The sequence below is a fragment of the Phalacrocorax carbo genome, chromosome 3 (genome assembly GCF_963921805.1).
Source record: "Phalacrocorax carbo chromosome 3, bPhaCar2.1, whole genome shotgun sequence".
NCBI lineage: Eukaryota > Metazoa > Chordata > Aves > Suliformes > Phalacrocoracidae > Phalacrocorax > Phalacrocorax carbo.
The window spans coordinates 16,344,816-16,371,841 of record NC_087515.1 but is presented as its reverse complement, the minus strand read 5'-3'; the positions used below and the strand labels follow the sequence as shown (position 1 = coordinate 16,371,841).

The window sequence follows — 27,026 nt, the reverse complement described above, 5'->3', positions numbered from 1 at the left end:
TTTTCCCACTAACATTGAACAAAGGATTTCAAAAAGTACAGGACTTCTCCCACTGTAAGAACCCTGTTTCTGTGTTCCTCCTACCAGTGGCCTCTGCCTCCCCAGCACACTGTCCATCTCCTCCTAGCTGTTGCACTTGAGCTCAGACTTTGAATCACCACTTTTATTTGTGCAGTACACAGTTCTATATTTGACTGAACCACATGAAAATTACAGTCAGTCGCCTAAATAGTAGAAAATCCACACAACACAATTCCATAAGCACTACTGTTGTTGTAAAATGAAATTTAATTTAGCATCCAGTTTTTATTGTTTTTACTGAAGATCATCTAGAAGATTTATTATGGTGACTAGAGCACTAGGGAGTAAAGAATTTTTTCAGGCTTGCAAGTAACTTTTCATCGCCAGTGGCATCACATGGTACCACCAACTCATGCAGACTCAATTATCTATAAATTTACTAATTACTGAATAGCTTTGATGGGTTCCAGAATAGTCTGATTTTCCAACCCAGCTGCCAACCCTACATAAGTGAGTGCAGCACTATTGTTTAGTGCTTTCAAGAAATTTGACAGTAGTGGCGTGACATACTGGCATACTAGAAATAAACAGCAACTCAGATTTTTGTTAGGATATTTAGACTGAATCCTAAGATTCAATATGAATTCTCAAACTTATTTTTATTTTACCCACTTTTCTCATCTCTTCTGCCCTACAGATGGAGCTCTGCATATCCATTTCACCAGCTACTGGCAGAGGAGTAGCTACAGCTGTGATACCCTCAAGTCACTAGTGATAGGACAAGAAGAAATGGCCTCAAGCTGCGTCAGGGGAGGTTTAGATTGGATATTAGGAAAAAGTCTCTTTACTGAAAGAGTGGTCAAGGACTGGAAGAGGCTGCCCAGAGAGGTGGCGGAGTCACCATCCCTGGAGGTGTTAAAAAAAAAAAAACAACCACGTAGATGTGGCACTTTGGGACATGGTTTAGGAGACATGGCAGCATGGCACTGGGTTGATGGTTGGACTTGATGATCTTATAGGTCTTTTCCAACCTTAATGTTTCTATGATTTTATGGACTGTACCAGGAGCCAGATACAAGCTACTGAACAAAAAGAAAAATTAAGTATTAAAAATTTTCCAAACTAAGCATAGTTTCTCCATAGATTCTCTTCCAGTTAGCTACTACACCTTTTACAATTTGTCTGCCAGTAGCTAGTAACTTAACCTTACCCTAAATTTTTAATCATGGAAGAGTCCAATATCACACACATACAATATTGCCAGGTTAGGGTTAAGACTAATTTTCAATTCCTTTGGAAAAGTAATAAGCATACATGCAGAAAAAATACTTACTCTACTCATTGCCCAGTACATTTCAAGCATGAAAATATCTGAAAGCCCTGATCAGAAACTAAAACAGTTTTAAAACCTCATTATAACAGTTAAAAGGCCCAATCAAGTTAAACACCAGACACCACAGATGCAGAAAACACCTTCAAAAATGCAGCTCACATTTACCATTTATACCTACAGAGAAGGTGACAGGGGAAGGGAGAAACATTATCACAAATTACTCATCCTGTTAACAAATAACAAAAACTGTTTATGTTTCACTATTTTCTCTCAGTGAAAAACACTAGGAGCATGCTGCTTAACATTTTAATGCATATCTGCTTCTTAGAGAAGCTTCATAATATTGGTTTTACAATTCTGGAACACTTTCGGTTTGATTTCAAGAATTTGCCATGGAACGCCTGATTTGTAAGGAACACTTACCACTGATCACAAAAGACAGGCAATGTATCACCCTAGGGATTAAAACTGCTTCTCAGAAAGCTATCAGAGATACAGATGCTTTCCCTTAACCTTCTGTACTACATTCTGTAAGGTATTACAACACTAACAGATGCATATCTTTCACTCATCTTCTGAATGCAACCAGAAAACAAAAAAATGTGGGGAACAGGGACATGACAAGAACCATCTAGCATAAGGGAGCTGTTTCCAGCAGACACATGTAGACCTGGTGGGTGGCAGCAGAAACCACTAGCATCTGGAACACAGAGATCCCAAACTCGGCCCCTCATTTAATGAATGTTCTGTTTAAGTACATCCCCCATTTTCTTCTGAGCATTTCTGTACATCAGACTGAATAATTTAAACTTTCATACAAATCTTAAAAGAAATAACAAAAACCAACAATGATCCATTCTGAGTTAGGACCAATCATGAGTACGCTCTGCCTACAGCAGGAGCTGTAGCTTATGAGGCCAAGTCAGAAAAAGCTAAGTTAGATGGACAGCGCTATAAGAATATTTGAAAAAAGGCAGCTCCAAAGTAAGGTGCACATTAGATTCTTTAGTCTCACTTCTCAGAAGGACAGAAGGAAGATTTAAAGAAAAAAACAAATCAGTGTTACCCTCACTTATTTTAACTCTACAAATCTCTCACTCGTGTCTTGTACTTTTTGGTACACTAACATATATACAAATCTAACGTTTTTATTTTATAAACTCTCTAAAAGCCTCTAGGACCAAATCTAGCTCAAGTGCAAAAATATCATGGTGTTTGACATGAAAATAAAGGAAAAATGCTATTTTCTTGCAGAGCAACATTCAGATTAAGTATACATATTTCAAGTCCTCTCTCTTGGTATCTTATTTGGTAGACACTGGGGAAATGAGCACTTTCTTTGTTCTTTGTAAACATGAAGCAATTCCATTGACTTATTTGCCTTTTATTCTCAAAGCAATTTCTGCAGCCCACATCACATGTCAAAGGTAGATCGGAAATGCTGTATTGTCTGCAGATGGCCTAGGTGATCAACCTGGTTTTACTTCACTAGTTTATGGCCTCCGACAAACCAAAGCTTTCTCCTTCATAAATGCCATTACAGCAGTAGTCAGTCCCACCAGATGACCACACAATTCTGACTTCTGGCAGAGAAGTTTCCAACTATCCCTTTCATGACCTAAATTTCAGCAACATGGGTCAGAAGAAAGAGGCTAACTCTAACCCTAACTTTCATACCTCAACGTACCTTTCCAGCCAGTGCATGACTCCAATTCACAGCAATTTAAAATGTTTTAGGCATAATACTATTGAAGTTTACTTTACATTGGTTTTATATCTGATCCAGATGAACATAATTTGAAGACATTAAATTTACCCCAATGTGTTAAAAATATATACCCTATTACATTCTGCTGCCACTCTGCAAGGCAACAAGTAGAAGATAAGATACTAGAAAAACTCCTGGGAAGACACAGTTGTCCCACAAAACAAACTGAAGATAATTTTCTTCTTCCTCAGCTATCACATGTGACTGGCCATCCCACCAGGAAAAAAAATAATCACTTGCCTAATGAATATAACAGGTTCTCTCTCAGAAAACTGAATGCTCTGTCCAGGGCTGTTAGTTAATTATTTGCCATTCACTTTTTGTTTGTTGTGAAAGTGTTGACTGTTTTCCTTGCATGAGTCATCCCTCTTGGCAGAAATCTTTGCTACACCACTTCTGTCAAATACCAGGTCACCTACATTTACGCCAAAGCTTTGTCTGAAGGACTGTAAGTTTCCAAGTAGGTTGGTAAAATTCTCTTAAGAAAAAAAATTTCTTTCTACTTCCCCAACTGCAACATCTTACTGGTTATGCTGAGCAACCTAGTTCTATCTCTGTGGATCTACTTCTTTGCTAAAGTTAAAAGCAAACACTTCATCTGGAATATTCTGGATTTTTGATAAAAGTATTAAATGGAAATTGGATTATAAAGGCAGTTTGTCTTCCACAGGCAAACAGGAGTTCTTTATCAACACCTGCTAGTTAGGGTTGACCCAAGTTGAATCAGAGGGAAAAATCTATATGGAAAGCATTTGTAAAATGCCAGTTCCAAACTTTGCACCCTGGTTTTGCAAAAAGGCTCTTTTCAAAGCAAACAAACAGAAAACCCACAAACACAACTACCAGGACTGACATTTAATTTCAAACAGCCTTCCCACCTCTCTGTACATCACATGAAATTCACATCAGCAAATAGCAAACAGTGTCACAAGGCAGTTATTGAAAAGGCATTATAATGCTTACTAAAGGCAGAACTCTCCGAAGAGTTACTATTCCTTGCAATACCAGCAAGGATGGACACTGTTATCTCTTCTTCTGCAGTTTGCCCTTTCTCATAGTGATTTCAGCTCATCCTTATCTCCTGCATTCTCCTGATGCTCTGAATGCTCCAAACCCACATTTTCATATAAGAAAGCAAATCTAAAGCAGAGATTGATCTTACATTATAATCTTTCCAGAATTCTGCTTCAAGCAAGGTACTGCTTAACAAAACTAATTTTCATATTCCAGCAATAAGATTTTTTCCTTTATGTTCCAATCTGAAGACAAGAACAAATCTAGTAATAGAACATCAATGTTAATATAAGAGGAGATGAAAAATGACACAACTCTGCAGCAGGGGTGTACTGTTCTACAATAGGTCATGGAGGCATAAAATTTTCAAATTCATTCTTGTACCACTGTATAATCCTGCTAATAGACCAGGGCGCAACTGAAAGATTGTTAATACTTTGCTGCACAAACTTATATAGCAGGAAAAAAGCCAACTTTTGTAGTCTCAGTTTCCCTAATCAGCAGTAAAACTGGGAGAAGAGGAAGAAGTAAAACTGGGAGAAGGAAGGCAGGAAGCCTCCTACTTGCTTTCCCTTGAGCAAATGGCAGAAAATCGGTTTTAGTTAACCACAAATTCAACTCCATATCAAGCCTCTATTTAATAAATGATACTAAGTAGCACCATAGAAAGGTTTTAGCAAAAAAAGTTCTAAGTAGTGAGCCAAAACAGCCCAGGCCAAAAAAGCCATGACAGTAATTCGCTACTAGTTTCACTTAACCACCCTCCAACTGGAAGCTGCAGTACAGTCAGAACTCAGGAAACTTTCCCTTCATTAACTCAGTTATGCATGAATTAGTGTTTAGTAAAGGTGCCCACATCCTTATTGGAGTACAGCCTTTTGCTGTATGCAATATAAAGCACAATGTAAAAGGGAAGAGTTTACCAACACAAGGCAGAAAAAAAAGGTCAAGGTCTTGGACACAGTAAACGCCTCGCCACTCTAACTTCTCCCCACACCTTACCCTTTCAGAGAACAGGGAACCAAAGGCGGCAGAAGATGACCCAGGCTTATGCCAAGCTGCATGCTAAAGGGCTTCCGCTGAGAGTCTCAAAGCCAAGGGCACAGTGACTTCCTGACGGCTAAGCAAAAAGGAAGGTTGGGTAGAAACCAGCAAACAACTCAACCCTTGCAGTTAGATGCTGACACAGGTTCTACAGCTATTCAGCCTCAGACTTGGTGAAGAATGTGGAACAAAACACGGGATTTCTTCACCTCAATAATACCATCTCACACTAGTTCATACTTTTCTTCAGTTTTCAGATCCCAAATTTCTCAGAATTTCACTAGGAAAGGAAACAGAAGAAACTGGTTCTAAACTGGCAGCTCTACAAAGAATTGTCAGATTTCAAACCTAGTGTTATTCTAATCCTGTTTTACAAAAGACTCATTTCAACCAAAATGTTTCATAAATTCATGATCAGAGTTTAAAGACTGTTTCTAAGTCACTGTTCACATTTAAACATAACTTGCCTGACCTCAGTGCCAGGAAAGGTCATGGAGCAGAACATGCAGTTTGGAGTAAAAAGCCACTTCAGAGCATTTACATAAAATATAGAGCTCATATCTAAAAAGAACGTTTATGGTTATAAAAATAAAGAATGTGTATGTACAGGAGTATAAGTTTATATAAACACAGACCAACATTTCAGCTCATTTCCCCACTAAATATTTAGACACAAAAAATATGGTAAAGATCTCTTAATCTGGACTTTATTCCTGACTGTCATGGAACAATATGGTACAGAACATGGTAAAGAACTTCAATATTTTTCTATGCACTGAAGAATATTGAAAAACCTATGCAGACAGGAACAGTTAATCTGCCGTTACTCAAGCATAATCTAAAGAAGATGCAAGACTTCTGCTTGATAACACAAGCCTTGAAATGCCACCCTCACACCACACACATTTTTATGGGTACACATATTAAAAGTTTGTTTCAAATTTTGAAGCCTCTAGAATGGTTTCAAAGTTTTCTTCTTAACTAAACCCTTCTAAAATCCATTAAATGGAATCTGAACAATTTTACTGAAGTGCAGAAAGGGATACAAACTGTTCTTGATCTTCACAGAAATTATCTTTAACTTGTATTTGTATAAACTATGTGTCATCACACCAATAAGATTATCTGCTTATTTTATTTTTTTTTAATTTAAAGCAGCTAGACTTTATTTTAATACCTTGGTAAGCTAACTATAGAACAAGCTGCCATAATAGCATACAAGCTTTAGTACTTTGATTATTTTCTGAGGTCCCTTAAAAGGAGATACACTCAAGTACCGCTGACACCACCTTCAGAAGTTGAGTGAGCTGTAAGTTTTCCTTTCCTGTAGGTTAAGGCACGATTTAATTTCTCAGGCTCAGGTGTGTATATGGAAAGAGTATCAACTCTTCATTCTCTCTCTACAGGGAGTTACCCATTGAAGCTTGCTGTGCAGAAGGGAAAACTGTTTCAAGTTAAAAACAAAACAATTACTTCTCCTGTAAATGGACATTCTGTACTTTGCTACAGTACCTACAAAAAAGGCCCCAGTAAATATCTTAAAATTACTTTCACCATTTACTAGGGCATGGTCAGCAAAACGTAGAGCTGCTCATGTCAGATGTTTATGCAGTACTAACTCTTAGTAAATATATCTTATAAATCAAGAGCAAAATAGCTTCCATTCTGTCAAAAGGAGTTCAAGTGGGAACAAATACATGAAATCTGACCTTTATATCAAAAAAGCTCTTTTGGTTACCACCAAGAAAAGCAGGTTCTGTTACAAAAGATTCCAGCACTCTGCATTTCTAAACCTGTTTGATGAATATTGCTATATATTTTCCCCCAACTGAGGCACACCAAGACCCTTTCAATGAAAGAAAAGTAAGAAAAAAAAAATGGACTGAAAGACTGAAACGCACTGGAGACCTACTGCGATCCACAGCTACCAGATATATTCATTTGGAGAATATTGGCAGCCACCTTGATTTTGGATTCAGAGACACTCTTTTTTTCACTTCAGTTGTTCATAGATTCAAGATCCAAATTAAAATAAGTTATTTATATTGGAACCTGTCCAGTTACTTCTGACTAGCAGCAGTCATGCATCAGCCTTGATCTTCATGTGCCGATTTATCAAAACAAGTAACTGCTATGACTATCTTAAATTAAAAGTTTCCAGTTATACAATAATTTTAACTCTTTTAACTCTTAAAATAGTAATAATTACAGTCAATAACAGAAACCATGCAGAATAAAAATTAATATTTGAGGTATTTCTAAACATTAACTTACCCTTGTCAACTGGGTAGATGTGAACATCCATTACAGGCTTCTGCATTTCTACGATTATTTACATCTATCAGAGTTCTCTAGATACTAGTGGGTCTCATTAAAAAAAGCAGCCCACGTTGTCAAAATACTAGCTTTTAAATTGCTGCTTAAAGCTCTTCAGCAGACAGCAGTTCCACTGAGGACTTGAAGCGACGCACAGACTTTGCTGATGCACAGAAAATATCATAGTGTAAGAGTGATCATCTTTCTATTTCTTCATACATTTCAGGGCAGGACATGTCAGAGGTGAACAAAAGCTTGTCTCTTAAAACAGTAACACTATACTAAACATTGCTAACGCACAATGGTAGATAGCACGTTTCATTTTCAGCTTAGAAATGAGCCAGACTCTGGTATCTACCTCCACAGACACCATCTAAAGAGTTGGAGGTTTTTATTCCTATTCTGAAGCAAAAAAACAGAAGGCAAAACCCCACCATCTTCTGTTAAGAGAGCAAAGCCTGTAACTTATACAATTACCAACAAAGAAGTGCATCCTTTATTGCTGATTTAGCCTACTGCAAACAACTTTCACCTCAGATAAAGAGAATTTAAGCAGAAGGAAGTGAATACCAAACCGACTTTGAGTAATCCTAGAGTATTTGAGATATACAAGTCTAATTTTGGTCATTTCTAATGCTTACAACCCCCCAAGACACCCGTTGGCTGTTTGTAACTGGATCTCCATTTACATAGAACCTTTCCCACAGAGTTGGACAGAGATACCCCAATCCCAAAATATAAAAATTCCTGTTATTTAAGAATGGAGATCAAATGAAAATGCTACCATTTTTGCTGAACTAATAATGTATATAAATGTACATAAATACAAAAAGTTTAGAAAGCTCCAAGGTCTCCCCCTTATACACTAAGTTCATTGACCTTGGTTCAACACAAAATTTGTGTTCACTTATTCAAGTAAGAAACAGCTATGCTGTGGGTAACATTAGCATTTAAAAATATACAAACCACAGTCTCCCTCCAAATTTGTCCCATGACAAGTCTTAATGCAAAGGAGAGGGAAAAATCTTGCATTATGCTCTGAACACTATTACTAGAGTTATTTTGCTCTTTTCTTGCTGCAACAAGAAAACAGCAGCCTTAGAAGGTGGTCTCTATAGAAGACTACCACTAGGCTGCTCATGCAGCTTCAGCACTTCCGATTACAAGTGAGACAGAACATTTGGGTCCAACTTGTAACCTGATTGCAGCCCAACAGCTCAGAATCAATGGTGTCAATGCTTGTGACTCATGGTTTCCAAGTGCTTTGGCCCAGTAACAGCCACAGCTCCACATAACCGAATTTCTTTAAGCAGAAGGATGGGAGGTGGCATTACAGGATGGCAAAATCCTACATTAAGCTTGAAAAGTCAAGCAGTCTGATATCGAGAAGTGTCTGAACTAATAACTTTTGTACACTTGTGATCTGACCTCTTCATTTAATTTTAAATTATTTTTATAATGCATGCAAACAATCACATAACTCATCTCTTTTAGAGGACCCTTAACTAACTTACTGGGAATGAAAGAAGGTCAAAACATGCAATCAGAATTTTACAGAAAACAAAGCTCCTTTCTGCTAGACTCTTGACTTCTTTTTAACCCCCATGAAAATTCTGGAGATAAATCAGAGAACTAAATCTACTCACTGTCTCTGCCACAAAACTCCTATGTGACTTCGGTAAGCTTTTCCTACTCATTTATATTCAGGATGTTCAGGTAAGTATTCTTGGGTCCCCACTAGTAGAAGTATTCAATACCCTTGCAGTTCTATAAAGGAGGAAGATCTGCACTTTCAATGTTTAAAGCATCATAAAATTGTATGTTTGGGGGAGGGAGATTAAGAAAGAACTACAGTCCCAAGGCTTCTCAAGTTGATGTCCAATATCTGTGGATGTTTGATATCTCTGCTTTAGATTCTTATCTATGTATAGTGAAGAATATCACCAGCTCGACTCACAGAAATGTCAAGATGGTGAATTACTTATTTACTTGAAGTACTAGGGGGTTAATTAGTTCTCTAAAGAAATTCTATAAAGAAAATAATTATTCTCCATTCAGGTCAATGTGCAAATGCTATAATAAGAAGATACAGAGCATGGCAGAATGTCTTATATTGCACCTATTCAGTAGAGTAAATGACAGTACAATTCTGTGGAAGTATCCCTATAGTGTTGCAATTAAAAATGTGTACCTTTTCTTACTTAATAGTGAGGGAGGTTACTCATTAGAAATACTAGTGCCTGTGCGGCATGCGAACTCCCAGTGTCTTCACATCACGACAGGTTATCTGTTTAACGGAGTTATTTTCAGCAAACAAAGCTTACCTAGATGATATTTAATATCCTGCGATTTAAACCAGGAGATTAGGCCAGTAATCTTATGCTTTCTTGTACTCTTTGATCCTTTTAGCATAATTAAAGACAGTTATAATGCATACACACAGGTTAGATTAATTATTGTGGCACTATAACCTGTCTCGTCATTTCCTAGATCTTCAGTGCCAGATTCAGTCAGTCTATGCTTCCTACAAAGTACGGAACAAAATCTTACACATTCAGTTACTAGAAATGCAGTATTTCAGCTATCTTTTCAAGAAAGGCCTTATCTACAGTCCTGCAGGTTTAGAGATCTCCAGCATAAGATTCCGCCCCCCCTCTTTATGGAGATTCATCTACTCATAATTCAGGTTAAAGCCGGATTCCTGCTGAAAACTATTTTAACCTACTATTATTCTCCCTGACTAATAATTAGGTGATATTTTAATGTGATCACAAGAAAAAAATTCATCTAAAGGGGGATATTTTTCCCCAAAGTATGCAAATTAGTCCAACATTTTGAATGTTAACTTTTCAAAATTCTCTCCATTCAACATACAATACTAATTTCTACATCTCTGAAGATAGTTATTATACTTTTTACATGTAGTATTAGAGGGAAAGTGAACTCATTCATAGACAATTTAAAAAAAAGGATAGTTATAGTTGTATTGACTAAATCTGCATGAGCAGTTTGCCCTCTGGTGACTAACTTCATGAGAACATACAAGATTTGTAATAGGCATATGTAGACTGGTATGAATAAAGAATGACTGGAATGTTTGCAGGCTCCACAAGAAATAGCATTAAAAGGGTTAAGAAATGGTATGCATTAATTGCAAAGCACAGTATGATTTCATTCAAATTAAGAAGAGAAACAAACTGAAGATAAAGTGTCAAGAAGAGGAAGAAAAGAACTGCAACTGTAGAATAACCACATATGGGAAAGACGACAACTGAAATTCCAGAATTTTGCCTAAGACTTACAAGGGCTAAGACAAAATCAAGAAGCAAAAGGTCCCTCACAGGATCCATTCATCAAGGGTATAAAATGTAAGTCCAAAATCAGCTTGTTGTCATAGTGAGGGCTCAACAGCCAGAACTCCTTGTTCTCTGTGTTGCACACAGGTGATGTTGGCCAGACTACTTGGACATGCATCTTGGGGCTTGTGTGTGTATGGGTGTGAAAGCATAAACAGACAAAACCAACCTAATTACAGATTTTGTTAAAGAAAATTGCCTCCCTCCTCCGTAAGATCTGACACTAACTTATTACACTAATTTCCTGCACTATCACTAACACCATGCTAGAGTTGAGGAGGGTGTGAATCTGCATTACATATAACATACATATACATATATATACACATAAAGGACATATACATATATATACACACATATAAAGGATCAAGCTTCTACCCCCGAGTTTGGTAATTTACTCAGCCTGAGGGACTTGACTGACTTTGAAGACAGCCAGTTTGCATTTTAATCTCATATGTGCTAATGCCATGCTTACTTCAAGCTGATTTGGAAGATACAGATACTGTTCCTCAAAATGACCTTTTGTTTCCGAAGACAGAGCTCTAGATTTATCTCAGCTCCTCAGATGACCACCGTTACTCTACTGAACTTCATATATATTTTATCTTCACAAACATTCCAGTGAAGCAGGGAAATAACATTATCACCTCTTAGTAACTAATGCGGAACAGAAGTGGAAGACCAAAACAGTGACTTGTCTAATGTCACAAAGAAATGCTCATTGACTGTGCAAAGGAAATAAGATCACAAGTTCCTAGCCAGCTGTCTAGCTGCTAGATCACATTACTTTCATATAAAATGGATAGACAATTGAAAAGTCATGTTACATTTTGTTCTGTTATCCAGATCACATTTGTCCTGTACACCTGCTTACTTAACAGCTTAAGTCACCTGCTGAACAGCTATAGTTCCCTTATACCTACATGCTGAGCTAAAAGGTTTTCACAAGGGAGGTTTTTCTTGGTCTTACCTTGCTTTTGTATGCAAGGACTGTTGAAATGTTGCCTGAGTCAATTGCTATGACTGTTCACCTACATTCTTTCTCCGTGTCCTTAGCTAAAAGTTGTTGGTGGACAGTAATTTCTTCCCTTTAAAGATGCACAAACACACGCAAGTTAGAGTGAAGAGAGAGGAAAGGAAGTGTTGGGGCTGGAATGCATAAAATAATTGCAAAGTAGAGTTAAGTTTTAAAACTGCTGTTGTGTCTTGTTTGAATTCACCAGGAAGTTTAGTTAAAGACCAGTAGAATGCTGGATAATTTCTACAACAATCCAGTCATAGAGGTACCCTTTACCAGTTACCTCGAAATGGTAGAATAAATGATCCCTTCCTCAGTGTCACCTAGCACATATCCTTAGTACTCCTAAGTGTTGTTCTTAGGAGTACTTCTAGATTCCTCCACCTATAAAATGTGTTTTGAAACTAGCTGTTTACCTGGCACCCCTCCTGTCCTACCTCAGCCTCTTGGGTAGCAGTACAAGGGGAAAGAGAAAGGTTGACTGCTAGTCCTGTACAGTGTTTGTGTGACACTAGCAATTAGAATCCTAGAAAACATGCAGTCAACTCAGCCACCATCCTTGTGCGTTCCAAAATACTCAGCATGTAGTACTGTATAACACCTCTCCAATGACAAACTAAATTTTATTTGCAAGATGAAACATGAATCTGCATCATACTTTTCAAAGGAATGAGTTAAATGGTCCTAAAATGTGCTCACTGATACTGACCTCTCTTCTCAGAGGGAAAGAGTTAAATATCCTCTTTTATTCCCCAAAGGCTGCTGGTTCCAGGCAGAGGTGCCATGTTTTATTTAAAACATGCTCTCTCTCAGTAACCACTTGTTCTAATTGGCAAGGCAAGGCTGGGTCCCCAAAGCACATAGCTCATTACATTCAGTTTGGATTACAAAAACACGATGAAACAAACTGCATCGAAATGTACAAATTAACAGCTCAGGAGTGCACAACACGGACATGGAATTAGATTGTAATATGGAACAAACTCCACAGGGAGGCTAAGGAACAAATCACTAGTGTCTCTATAAACTATAGAAGGTTTCCAAACACGCAAATACACAAAACAGAGCACAGACTTTTCTATAACTCAAGCAAATTGCTAAATGGGGGGAAAAAAAGAGAAAAGCATTCCCTCTCCTGCCTTATGCACGCATTTATAGGAGAATGGAGTTACAAGAAAGTTTAATAAATTAAACCTGTGGGTTGCACATTCTAAATCGGTAACTCTGCTTTCATGCTGGCAATGTGCAAACATCACGGCAATTAAGTCATATTTCTAAACTTTTTTTTTTTTAACAGCAGAGAACCTATACACAAGAGACTAAATTACAGCTAGTGTTTCAACGAGTCATTTTGAAAGGTTACAAGTTAGAAGGTGAACAAGATATTAACAAAATAGAAAAAGCTTGCTTTACTGTAAAGAAGAAAACATACTAGTAACCAGAGCTATGAAAACTAAAAATAATGCAAGTCTGAAGAAAAAGGGCTGAGCTCTTTTCTCTGCGCATAGATCAACCTGTACGATGGGACTGGCAATCGCCTGAGATAAGAAAAAGATAACACATGGAAAATGTCAGTGATGTTTTGTCAAGATAGAGGGAAAAATTAAATTAAGACTATTTGGCAGTCTTTTCAGGTAGCCAGTACTGAGAGGAGGATGTATTTTGGTTTAAGTGTAATTTATATTTTTAACAAATGAGTCCCAGATTACTAGACTGTGAATTTAGCAAGATGCAATCCAATGAAACAGTCACTAAAGTCCTACAGGGTAGTTCTCTGATAGGATTGATTGACTGTATAATGTTGCAGTTCTTAATTAAAAGGTATTCAATTTTCCCTGACTGTGTAGGTGAAAAGATACTTTCAAATATGACTGGAAAAAGCCCTACTAACTTGAAGTTAGCAGTAACCAGAAAGAAAAGAGAAAAAGAAAACCTGTCCTACAAACCTGTCCAAATACACAACATTCAAGTGCCAGCTGTGGAAGAAATTCTCTTTCTTCCAGTGACAATTGTGCAGAAATAGAAATACTTCATGGGTCTGTTCTCCATCAGTGCTTGCCCCTTCCCGTTATTTTATATGGGAGAGAATGAAAGAGGAGGAAAAAGGAGAAAATAATTGAGCAAATCAAACCAGCAGCTGAGCCATTGGCCCTATTGTGCACGCAACGCCTTCACATAGCCAGGTCCCAGGCAGATGAGGGTTGTCTCTCCCACACAGCATCTTTAACGCCATTCTATATAATGGATAGCAAAATCATATCCACATTGCCACAAAGCAACATAGGAGCCCTGTACTCCACAATTTCCATGGCATGATAGTACAGACACGGGGAAAAAAGTGGACCTCTCAAGTAATATTATACTAACTTCACTTAAAATGTGATCTCTATTTAACTGTTAAAACTCCAGCAGGCATAGAAAGCTTCAAGTATCCTTCTTTCCCGTATTTCCAGTTCTGTATATATTGAGGACTAGCAACATTTCATGTGGAATAAATATGCTGGATAATTTGGATGATGGTACTATTTTTAACAGAGTAAAACTATTAATTCTAAGCTCAGATAACACAACTATACTTGAACAAACTAATTTTCTATTAACTTATATTTCCCCTCCACAACTTTAAGACAGGTTAGGGGAAAAGGAGTAAACTGAAAACATATAAATCCTTTCCCAATCCTTCCACAAAATATTTCACTGTTATAACAACCCAAACAGAGCTATTACTCAGATCTTTACATTTCTTTGAAGTCACAGAATAATCCATACTAACAGAGTAAAAAAAAAATCTTCTGGGTCAGCAGTGCAAATTAAGCTTATAAATAGGTGAAGCCCAACTGAAGTAATTTATCCAAATCTTTTTCATAATTCTATCTCATGGTGATGTCTTTCTCAAGTTTAGTATACATCTCACCTTTTCAAGTTTACTAATCATGCTAGGCATCTTTTCCCTACCAGCTTCCCCCTTTTAAAAATTCTTTGGGTATAGAGTAAAAGAAATTAAATGTATGCCAAAAAAAATAATCTATGCTTATATATGGAATGTTATCATTAGTTTTTAGTAGGTGCTCTAGAAATCAGAAGTATCTGTGGTGCCACTGTAACCATATATACAATTTTCCAAAGTATTGTTTAGCTTCCAGCCTGATGGTGTAATAGAAGTTGAAGATCAAACTTGATCACTCATGTGCCAGCCAGAAAGCGCTGGTTTTTGTAGTGAGCAGTCCATGTACTTCGAAGTACAAAGACAGACATGAATGTAACAACAAATTCTAGCCTAATGAAGCAACAAATTGAGGCACCGGTTTCCAGTAAGAGCCAAAGGGAACGCCATACTGCTAAAGAAATGTTTCGTGTACAGGTAAACAAAACTAGTACTTAGCACTGTTGTCAATTTCTGAAAATGCTTGCTGCTTTTCCAGCAAAGTACTAAAACATGTGGATACACATCAGAAATTACAAGGATCTGGAAAATGCAAACAGAACAGATTTTTAATCATTCATTTAGGGATGAAAACTTTATGAATAAGAAAAAGGCTGAGTAAAGCATACTTTATCATACAACATGATACAGCAAAGATAAAATTTGAACTAGCGACATGCAAGAGGCACCTGTTGAAAAGGTTTCCAGTAAGCAAGCTCAAAGCCTGACTGAGGATCAAGTTAGCAGCTGATTAACAGCAAAATCTATTTAGGCAGGAACGCTGACTTTTGCCAGCTCATACTTACAGTAGGTGTTATTACTGCCAGACAAGGCAGCATTCTAAATAGCTCCCAGGATTTACAAAGACTGAGAGAAAACTGTGTTATTCAAGTGACTCTGAGTCACATAAAACCTGCAATTTTGTAAGCTCCAAAAATTGTGTGTGACTTAAGCACGACAAGATAAAGGTCTGCTCAACAAAGCAGAAGGGTTAAGATGCACAAAGCCAAGAAATAACTCTACACAGTCAGACATTTGAGTGAGTTCAGGAAATAAAGAATAGCAAATAATCTGATAGTACTAGAATTGGATGATACATACAAGATGTTAGTGTCTATTTTTATTCTTCCCCCTCTTATCAGATCTTTCACATTCAGAAGAATAAGATATACTACTGAAGTTGCAAAATTTCATAATCAAAACTGGCATAGAGCCAAGCATATGTATTGGCAATACCTGTGTGGTTCCAGCAATACCAATTTCTTACTTGATAGACTGAGATTAAAAATCTATAATTTTCATTCATCAAGATAGCAGTATGTAAAAAAAAAAAATGTTTCAAATCAAAAATAAAATGGATCTGAGATTCAAGCTGCTTAAAAGTCAGAATTCTTGTGTTATATGGCTGAAGTATTTTCTCAAATTCAGTGATGCTGATCTCGCACTTCACAGAACACACTAACATCGCATAGCTGGATTAAGAAAAGAAATGGACACCCACGTCTAGAAGTTTCAATTTCAATTACACTTTCAGACAGAAGGGCTATGAAATTGATTCACAAATCCATTAATACTCTAATCATCATTTCTTCTTCCAATTTTCCAAGCGCATCTCTCCACCAAACCATCTAATGCTGCACTTACCTTTAGCATCACATACTACTGAACAAGCTGAAATCCACTGCCTGCACCCCTCCTTCCAATGACGAATGCGACATAACACAAACTTGCTAGACTCACAGTCAAATGGATTAAAGGCAGACTGCATTTTTGGGGCGATTTAAGTAGAAAATCTAGTTTTACAGTTTTCTGTATTTAAATATTTGTTCTTACTCTGTAATAGTTTGTTCTGTGACTGTTCCCAGAGGTTCCAATTAAAATTGAGTTCTTCAGGTACCAGGTGTTGTTTTCATGAATGTTTGTAGAACTTGTGCCTGAAAGACCCTACTTTGTAAAAGTGGCTTTTTAAAAGTACTCAAATAATGTCTCTTCCTGAAATTCATATTAAAACTTCCATAAACCTAATGGGAGCAAAGATAGATTAATAGAGGATACTTCTGAAAAATTTCACTCATCACTGTCCTGTATTTTAACCATTCAGATTTCACAGTTTACCACAGTGAAAGAAGAGAGGTTGCAGTATTAGCAAAAGATGTGGTGTCACTAAGGGAGATACTCTGGCCGTAATTTGCATTTTTTCACTTACCAGCCTATATTCTGATCAAGAAAAAACCCACACTTGTTTGCATTTGTATTCTGTATGCGCAAGACGTCTGAAGCAGCTATGCTTTAACCATCTGAAGAGCAAATTTATTTGAAGCAATTTAATACGTAGGATTACACTTGTACTGTATCTGGAGACTTTGAGGCATTGATAGCACGTGGTCAGCACTGAATTGGAGACAGAATGTTGTAAAGTAGTTTGCAGAAGTACAATTAACTTGAAATCATTTCAGAGAGGCTCTTGAACATTTCAGAGTCTGCTGCTTCTACAGGACTTAAATAAAAGGAGTCAGATATTCCTTCTTGGAACAGACAGATGGGGTGAAGAGGAGGCAAAGAGGGGTGAAGAGGATAGCTAACTTCAAGTTTCTCTCCAGTATTTATCAACATTTATGTGCAAGCCAAGAACTAGTCTGTGGCAAATGAACACCAGATTTGTGGTTGTACAGAAGAGCTTAGTGAGCCTCCTAGATTTAGGTCAACACACTGGGCTCTTCAAGGCAGAGGGTTGCACATATCTGTGCAGTATCCAGCTCACTCTTGCCGTAAACAGCTGAACAGCCTAATCTCTATAATAATCTGTGAAAAGTATTCCTGTGTTTAATATTAAAAAACTGTACAAAGATAGCCAAAACAAGGAATTCCACTCTCCTTGCTACATAATCTTGCTGCTTTTGCTGTTTGTTTAATCTGGGGACAAATGGGAGTGAAAATTCAGTGAGTTTATCTTGATAATAAATTTAGAAATCACAAGTATTTGGTCAAACAAGAAGGCAAACTTACAGCCCCCGACCATTGCCCTTTGCTCTTCCTAGAAAGGTTGGACTAGATGATCCCTGAGGTCCTTTCCAACCTGTGATTCTGTGATTTCTGTGCTAATTAACCATCACAGACATCAAACTATGACCAGGGACACAGAGGAGAGGAAGGGCAGAAGCAAAGAAGAGCTCATGATCATGTATTATACAAACTTGTACATAGTTTAGAAGGTCTAAAAGACCAGTAAAGATAGGAAGGTTCCACGTAATAATTCATATTGCAATGTAAACGCAACAATGTTTTCATCTTTTGCTGACTTGTTGCCCATCTACCCTGATTTATATAAAAAGATAAGCGCTTATATAAATGCAAGGGGCTTTGCTGCTCTGTGTACAAAAATCAGTTAAAATAACAGGAAGACTGGATTCCCTAAAAAAACCCATAAACCAAAAAACCCCACAAACAACCAAACAAACTCCATTTAACAAAGTTACTAACCTTTTTCGTTGTGTGGATTTCTTTTTTCTAAAACAGAAGAGAAAGGAAATGATGGTCAAGTGAAATAATAATTCCCAATTTTCCCTTGCATATACATCGGCTTCAGTACATTTGAGTTAATAACTTGCCATAGAAACAAGAGGAACTTTTTTCACATTGTATCTTTGGAGTGCCTGGAATAGTGAAAAACATCTTCAACAGCTTACTTGCCTAAAACCTTACTATCTGTGGTGGTTAAATTTACAGAAACAGAAGTCTACATCTTTCTATTTTAATACTGTGGTTGGAAACAGAGAATAAAAAAAACACAACCCTAAAAATGTTTCACTAATATTAAAAAAAAAGAAAAAAGAGTGTTATGTGGGACTGATGACATTGGCAGTTTTGAATTACTAAAACAGGACTGCTTATTTCAATGCTACTTGTTGAAGAAATCATAGTTTAAAAAAATCTAGAAGATGTAGATAAATGCAAATTTACTCTAATACTTGGTCGTGTTCCAACTAGCACTAGCTTTTTAAGTTACTCAAACTCTTCAAGTCTTATTTCATTAAAATAAACAGGCTGTAAAGAAAGTCTTGAAAACTTTAAAAGGTAAGCTTCTACCCCTCCCCCACCCCCCCAAATCACACAGATGTAAAATTACAAGATCATATCTCAACAACAGAAAAATGAATTTGACCAGAGGCAATGGCTTTTCAGGAGAATTACAGAACAGAATCCAAGACTCTTCCTTCTTATTAAAAACACACAAATCAAAACAAAATAAAAAAACCACAGTAAAACCAAAATAAAAGATGCTTTACTTAATGCCTGGCCTGCTGGCTGTGAAGTTTTGGGTACTCTGTTAAATGCAGAATACGAAGGATAGGCCATTTTGATATCTTAGAATCAGAAAATACACATTTCTGAGGTATGCAAACAGAAGTTGTTTACAGTGCTAATACGAACATAACAGTTGTACTGAGTCAAATCAAAGACTTAGTAGCTTGTTTCTGACAGCTGTCAGTAGGGAAAGAGTGCAAGAAGGGACTACTGCTTCCTTTAATATACCCTCTTCCAGTGATCCACGGCTTTGGAAAACAACCAGGGAAATATATGTATCATTTTGCTGAACAGCCTTTGACAATCTTTCTTTCCCTTGTGTTTGTTGCTGAATCCAAGATGTGAGATCTACAAGTCAAAATTTATTTCTTGTAAAAAAACTCAGAAAAAGCTTTAAAATTTTTTTTTTTCCTCATCCATTTTGCCGTAATTTTCAAATATTCTAGGATTTTGCCTTGGAAACCAATGACCTTAATAAAATTTCTGCAAGCTCAATATTAATGTTTCATAGACCAGCCAATAACTGAAAGTTTAAAAAAAATTCTTAACTTTTTAATATTGTATCTGTTCCCCCAAGAGAAATTAAAAATAATGAACTATGACAGCACTCTTATTACAATTAAAAATAAGTTCACAATACTAAGTACCACCAAAAAAAATTCAGAAAGGCAAAGCTAGAACACACTAACAGGAAAGGTTCAACAGCAATTCCTAACATTTTACACAATAGAAATGACCTTGCAATAAGAAAATAATACGTAGCAATTAGAGTTAGCCTACTGATGAGCTTCTGATGATTTAATGTTCAAGGCCTGCAAGTTAAAAAGAAATGGAACAAGAGGTTTTCTATACCAACTTTCCCGTTTCATTTTTTTATCCATACTGTATTTCAGAGATTATTACAAAATAAACCCTACACAATTCCAAATTACAAATCAGACTTATGCATTTTGAAAGCTGTCATCCATATAGGATCTGTGCTGACAGCAGAGCTCTCTAGTTCAAGGGTTTTCCAGAATTCCATAAAATTCAGGAACAAGGATTCATTGGTACATTTACACAAGAAGTTCTCGATTAGAAAATAAATGAAGCACCAAAGTGAGGAAAATCTGATTACATATACACACTGAAGGAAGAAAAACCCATGCACAAATCCTGAAGGAGATGCCAACAGTGTGGTTTCCATAATCTAACAAAAACACAAAACCTTTTACTGCACTTACCAGCAAAGCATTTGGAACAGAGATTCATAGTCTTGCTGGACCTGGGGCAAAAATAAAAAAAAAAAAAAGAGCTAAAAAATTCATTATCATTCTAATCAATCCAGGGAAGTTTTTTTGGGGAATGAAGCAATGGTACAGAGAGGGTAGGCACTTAAATGACTAGGAATCAAAGATAAGTGGCTGAACTAGGGACAGGGGGAAGATACTTCATATGGCAACCTCTTTCCAATTTCAAGAGCTTCCAAAACATGATTTCCACACATTTACCTCATATTTAAAAATAAGCTTACTTTACCATTCAATGTATACACACTCATCATTCAAAACTTTCTATTACAATGTGATAATAATGATAGACAGGAAAAGCCAATACATTCCACTTGAATATTAGACTCTCCCTGGCCACAGCTTTGCAGTCCTGACAAATCCTGAGTACAGCACAGCAATAGAGAGTTTAAAGTATTGCACTTATAAGGACACATACAGATGTGCTCTTGGAAGCCTAGCTGGAATAGCTTAAGAAGTTATTACCTCAAGCTGTTCATTACTACCCTCAACTGCATCCAGCAGTAATTTAAAATAACCTGGCTGACTTTGCACTGACATGGACTAGGATCCATTAGCATGGCTCAACTTCAAGGGCAGTAACCTTCAGCTGAGAGAAGAACAGCTGGAGAATGACAGCAATATCTTAAGCTTTCCAGATGTCTCCGAAGAGTTTGTGCAATTATGCCGCAAGTGTTCACCCTCATACAGGAAGTCAGTAGGCCAAAAAAAAAAAAAAAAAAAAAGGCTATAGACCTCTCTAGTGCTACCATGAAACTACCCAAAGCAATATACTATGGGAGAACAAAATTTCTCCCAGTTTGCAAAAAGTTCTTTTCTAACGTCACAACTACTCTTTTACAAAGTGAGCTGGAACACACTATCAAAAGCTCTCCACATATTTAAATGTCTTTAGGTAAGAGCAACCCAGTTTCTGTGCACACTGCCCAATACTTGATTTGTTCAGTATTCCTGAATCAGCTCTGTCATTATGTATAAGCATTAACACAGTTTTGAGCAGGTCTGAATGTATGTACTGACAGGCAAGGTTGTGCCAAAACTGTCCATGCCCACAAGGCTTCTTTGCCTCCTCAGGGCAGCCTCTAGCTGGAACATGTCATTTAGCCAAATTAATTCATAGAATTGCACCTTGATCTTCAGAAAAATGCATACACAAAACCAACCAAGACTACCAAGACAGTTGTTTTCTATTTCCAGCCAAATGTGGATGGAATTTTGAGATGAGATCTGCATCTTACAACATACAAATCACAAAAATCAAAACTGATTATCTCAAGACAAAAATATTGACAGTTTTTTTCAAAGCAATTATATCACAAAAGCACACACCTATAAGAATTATAGAATTCTCCCACCCCAAGTTTGCAGATGGATATTTTGAATTACTTTCCAGTAACAAAGTAAATCCAGACTTGGTCAATCATATCTTAGTATTAGTCACATCAAAACATTACAGATGCTTTTCAATTCATGCACATTTGAAAGCTGGTTTACATCAGGCTCAAGAATTCTAGAACACAGTTCACTGCAGATATGAGACATAAGCATTTGCCAGCTATAGCAAGAGCCACAGACACATGAAAGCTAGTTTTAAATGCAAACAGTATGTGCACAGGAGAAGAGTTAATTCCCAGGAAAGGAAAAGCGGAACAGCATTTGTAGCCATACAAATACATCATCAAATTGGTATATACCCAAAGATTCAATATCTATGTTGACAGTCTGCACAGATTATCTACCTTCAGAAGAACTGCAATTAAAAACAGCATGGTGAGTCAACACCTACAGCATTAGTGTGCTGCAGTTCAGTACTCACTGCTTATGGGTTAGACCTTCTGGAGCAGCTCAATATGCCAGGCAGGAGCTTCTCTGCAAAGCCATTAAACCCCAGGGGCAGCAAAGAAAAAGAAAGGCAGAGTTCAGATGGTTCATATTGATGACATTGGAACGGGCAACGACAAATGTTTTCAGTGGTATAGTCAACCATCTCAGCTGTTAAATATCAATCCAAAGCCTCATATAATATTTACTTATCAGCACACCAACAATGGAGAACACACACACACAACATACAGCTAAGTGAAAAAAGGCTGCCATTTATTCTCACACAAAAGAAAACAGATTTTCTGAAAGGACGATGCTATTGGACAAGTGACCTTGTGAGCTAAATAACTTCAGTTCACTGTTACAGTTCCAAAGATCACTTTCTCTCTGATCCTTTGATATGCTTTTTAAGGCATCCAAGTAAGTCTGAGGCTGTTACGTAAGATGAGAACCTAAATTTTGAGTGGTTTTTTTCTGTCTTTTAGTTTCTTTTACACAATAACTTATGTCACTCCAGATCCATCAACATTAAACTAGAACTAAGAAAATGGCATTTTCTATTAGAGACAGAGTAACAGTGTTGACCAACAATGAGCCCCTTTTTGAAAGTGCAATATTTAACTAGAGCAAAAGCTTTACAAAGAAAATGCGTTAAGCAGTTTATGTACATCAAACTTACTAGGTATTATCTGAGAGTCATGTCAATGCCTGTCAAGTAAAATATATGTTTGACAGCTCTTTGTTACACTGCAAATCCCTCCTCTCATTGCTAGGATTTCCTCTTTACAGCAGGCAAGGGCTCTCTTACCAGACTCTTAAAATTGAGCAAACCTGCACATTGCTGTTTTCTCTATGAAGTAAATCCTGTTAACCACATCACTGTTTCACATTAAATACTTCCCAGTGACTCCAGCGTTCACCAGAAACTCATACTGCCAGTCAGGAACAACAAATTATAAGTTTTCTTTGCTCCTGATAGCCTTTTCTAATATATCGTACATCTGTAATATCTGTTATTTCTTGAGGTAATTTCATTTGAAACACTCAAAGCTCTAAAGCATCGAACAGTCCTGGCCACAGCACAGCCTCCTTTCCTTCCACTTCACAGGAAAGAGATGGTCACAGTGGCCAACTCTACTTAGAGCAGGTGATTTGTAGAGAATGCAATACATTTCAGATTTGTAGGGATGTACAGTAAAATCATGAGCGTAAAGCTGAATAAGGCACAGTGAAGCTAAAATTCAAAGTCAGTCCTGGCAACGAGAATCGCATGTTTTAGACTGCAAGTTTTTAGGCCGACATCCAACATTTCTATATCCTTCTGTTGCAGTTAGGTCAGGGATATTCTACATGCTTGTGAACCAGTTATCAAATCACCACAGTTTTCAGCTGGGCATATTAAGGTAATTCCCAGATTTCCCTCACAGAAGTCAGCATCATGCTTAACAGCGCCTAATCCAGAATTACTGCCGTATACATTTTATATGTACAATATCAAGAAAGCCATTTCTATACTGGTAATTTACAATCTCCGCTTTTACATAATTTAAGCTGGTATTCAGAAAGACATCCATATTTATGAATAAATCAAGTCAAATAGAATGGTATTATCTCCGAGGCAGAACATAAAGTTAAACCCTACTTCAAGGTACTTCCATCTGTCAAAAAGAAACCATTTAACTAAAGGGTGACACAAAATTATTATGTAGATTGGAAACCACAAGGTGAAGCAAGCTCGGAAGGTCAGATGACAGAGCAAGTTAAAGGCAGAGGATACTTCAAGCCAGCTGGAAAACCCCAGAGGCTACAGAACGATTGCATGCAACAACTCCCCAGGACTCGGTCTGAAACAAGTGTAGGTATTAAAAAAACCAACCAACAACACTCCCTTAACAACACAGCCATGAAAGTAGTAATAATGACACAGGGAATTTGAAAGAGGAAGAAATTTACAGAAGTGGGGAATCCTGGAACGTATAACGTATTTATACTTTAAGCAATAAATAATATCACATGTAGGACAAAAAGAGAGAGCCCTTTTGAGGCTATTCAAACCAGCATCCCCTACTTGCACTGTTGTGCCTACAAATCTCCCTAGCAAAAGCAACTATTTGAGCCTTCAGATTCACATCCAGACCACTGTAGGTTCTTAGCTTCAGTAAGATCAACATCTGCATCTCCGGTAAAAGATTAATAAAATACAGTAAGGCCCAATAAGAGGCTCTAAGTATCAAAAATAACAAACATCAAATCCTGTGTATTGATACAAAACTTATAAATAAAATTAAGATTCTTATTCAGCCCCTTTGCTTGCTTCCCTGACTCCATTTTCATACATTACTTCCAATACATTCTTCTGAAGGTGTGGCCTTATCTACTCCCCTAAAAGCAATAAAAATTATTTACTCAAATTTATGCCCTATTCTACTAATTCTTCCTTTTCTTTCTTGCCATTTGGCAGTATACCATTGCAAGGTATCATTCAAATCAATGCGCATTCTACTCTGTCTTTGCCAAAAGTTTGTTTTTACTTCCCCCTCTCCCAGTAAATTATTTTATCAGTTCGAAACCACATCTAGAGAATGAGGCTGATATCCTAGCCATAAATCTCAAGAAAAGACTGTTAGATGTACAGTAGTTGATCAGAATAGCCAGAATCTAAAAAAGACAAAGGTCAATCTGATGGTTCAGGAACAAATTACGTGTGGAAATTTTGCGCATTTGAAGAGAGTTAGAGAGAGGTACACAGAAATTTGTCTCATCTCAGCCTCCCTAATTAAAACAATTTTCTGCCAAGAAATTCATGTAGGCATACCTAATAAATGCTGAAGGTTTGGTAACAAAAGCCTACAATTTCCAGCAGATCGTCAGGCACTTCCTAGCTTCTCTGTTCCCGTCTTTAAGATAAAAAAAAAAGAAACAAGCAAACAAACCAACCCAGAAATGTTAAAAACTAATGCTAGCTTAAATCCACACAAGCACCAAAGGGCAATACAAAATGCTCATTTCCATCAATATTAGGTCTCCTACACTTTAAGTGAATAGTGAACTAGCGTTAATCATGCAAGTGCCCACCAACAGCAAGAATCATGCAGCTGTACCAGAGTAAAAATAAGCAACGATTCTAGCATATGTGTATCTTCTCAATGCTTGAAAAATAACACCAGAATAACAGTCATTCTTGAAAATAATTTTTGTTCAGTTGTCTTTTAAGGATGGAAGAATAAGGAATTTGGAAAAAAAAATGCTTTCATATAGCATGCATGCAAAAGGTATTTTAAAGATATTTAGGCCAGAGATGCCAATTAAATGATTGCAAAATCCCAGATTCTGCTTTTTTGTTGGGAACAAGGTTTTCCAGCATATCTAGTAATGATTCTTTATGATTCAGAAGTTCCTATTACTTGGTAGTAGGAAAAGCTGTCTGCTTCAGTGGCACTACAATTGCGTTGGTGATTAAACGCATCATGTTAAATGCTTCTTGGTCCCCTTCCAGTAGAGCAATTAGACTGGGATCACAGTATCAGTACAGTACAAATATATCTTAGCCCCTGAATGATACCTGTCCAATATTGTCAGGGGCAGCCGTATGTTTGAGAAACATTAACATAGTATGAATCATGTCATTAATTTGTTGAAACAACAAAGAAGCTTCCTCCCCATACATTCAGCTCATACTGTTTCATGTATTTGGCAACTCAGGACAACTACACATATGTTACATCAATGCATTTATGCTACTGTAGTTAATGGCCTGTCACCATTTCCATTAAAAGCAATTTTCAAAGGTTTATAACTCTGCCGAAGAAATCACTCCGAGCTGAGTCCTGGCACACAGCAAAAGCAAAACCATAGCCCACATATGTTTACTTTCATCCAACCAGACTAGAATGATTATTTATCATTAAAAGAAAATTGATCCAGTTCTGTATTTCTCTTACACTTCTCAACATTCGCTTTCAACATTTGCTCAGGGCGTATAACACTTCACCTTGTACAGGAAGCAGGTTAATTAGATTGTGTTAATAAGACCCTCAGTCGTCCTTTGAAAGTTCTATATATCCAGTACACTAGCTTCTGAAGAAAGCCATTTTACTTTTCTAAATCAGAAGTCACCTCATTGATTTCATATATGCTGCATATTTGATATTTATAGTTCCTTCTTAATTTATGGTCTTGCTAATGGGATACAGGCAAGGTTTTTTGAACAGTTTAAACAATTATTCATATTTTTAGACTAGGGCAGCTCAGTTATTCAAAAATGATGTATGCCAAATTATTTTCAAATAAAAGAACACAAGTGGAGCATGTCAAATGCAGGTGGACCTACAGAGAACTTGGCAACCAGAAACATTCACATACGCTCAGGAACAGATTTTTAAGTGAAATAAAATCCGAAATGAAATATCCCACAAACGCAGTCAATGTCATCTTATTCATCATGGTGTTCTATATCCACACACTCAGTGATAAGAACTCTAGTTCAATTTAAAAAGTGTTAACAACAAGAATTTATTATTATTGCTACTACTACATGGTTTTTTGCTTGGAAAATACATGTGTATTCTGGTTTTGGACTCCTCATTTTCACCACAAACAATTTAAGTGTTGCTTATCATTTCAAGATTTTTGGTAAGCTGCTGAAAATGATGCTTCAGTTAGTGAATCACACATTCATAAGGACCTCATCATTCTGACCTCAATTTGAAATGAAAGGGAGGGTAAACTTTATGCACAGTACAGTGTACTAGTGCAATGCCTTTCTGGCAGCTTTCCACACTCAAAAGATATGCTGATGCATCCCAATGAAGTAGC

The 27,026-nt window shown here is 36.9% G+C and overlaps 1 protein-coding gene across 2 annotated transcripts in view; it reads right to left on the bottom strand.

Moving 5' to 3' along the window:
* The window catches only part of ZFAND3 (zinc finger AN1-type containing 3), a 141,080-nt gene that overhangs the window by 87,670 nt on the left and 26,384 nt on the right, over positions 1 to 27,026 (bottom strand). For both annotated transcript variants that reach the window (XM_064446013.1, XM_064446014.1), the window contains exons 2-3: positions 20,322 to 20,362; positions 18,274 to 18,300 (exon numbers count right to left, since the gene is read on the bottom strand). In XM_064446013.1, the coding sequence (XP_064302083.1) occupies positions 18,274 to 18,300; positions 20,322 to 20,362 (68 nt within the window). The remainder of the gene's footprint in view (positions 1 to 18,273; positions 18,301 to 20,321; positions 20,363 to 27,026) is intronic.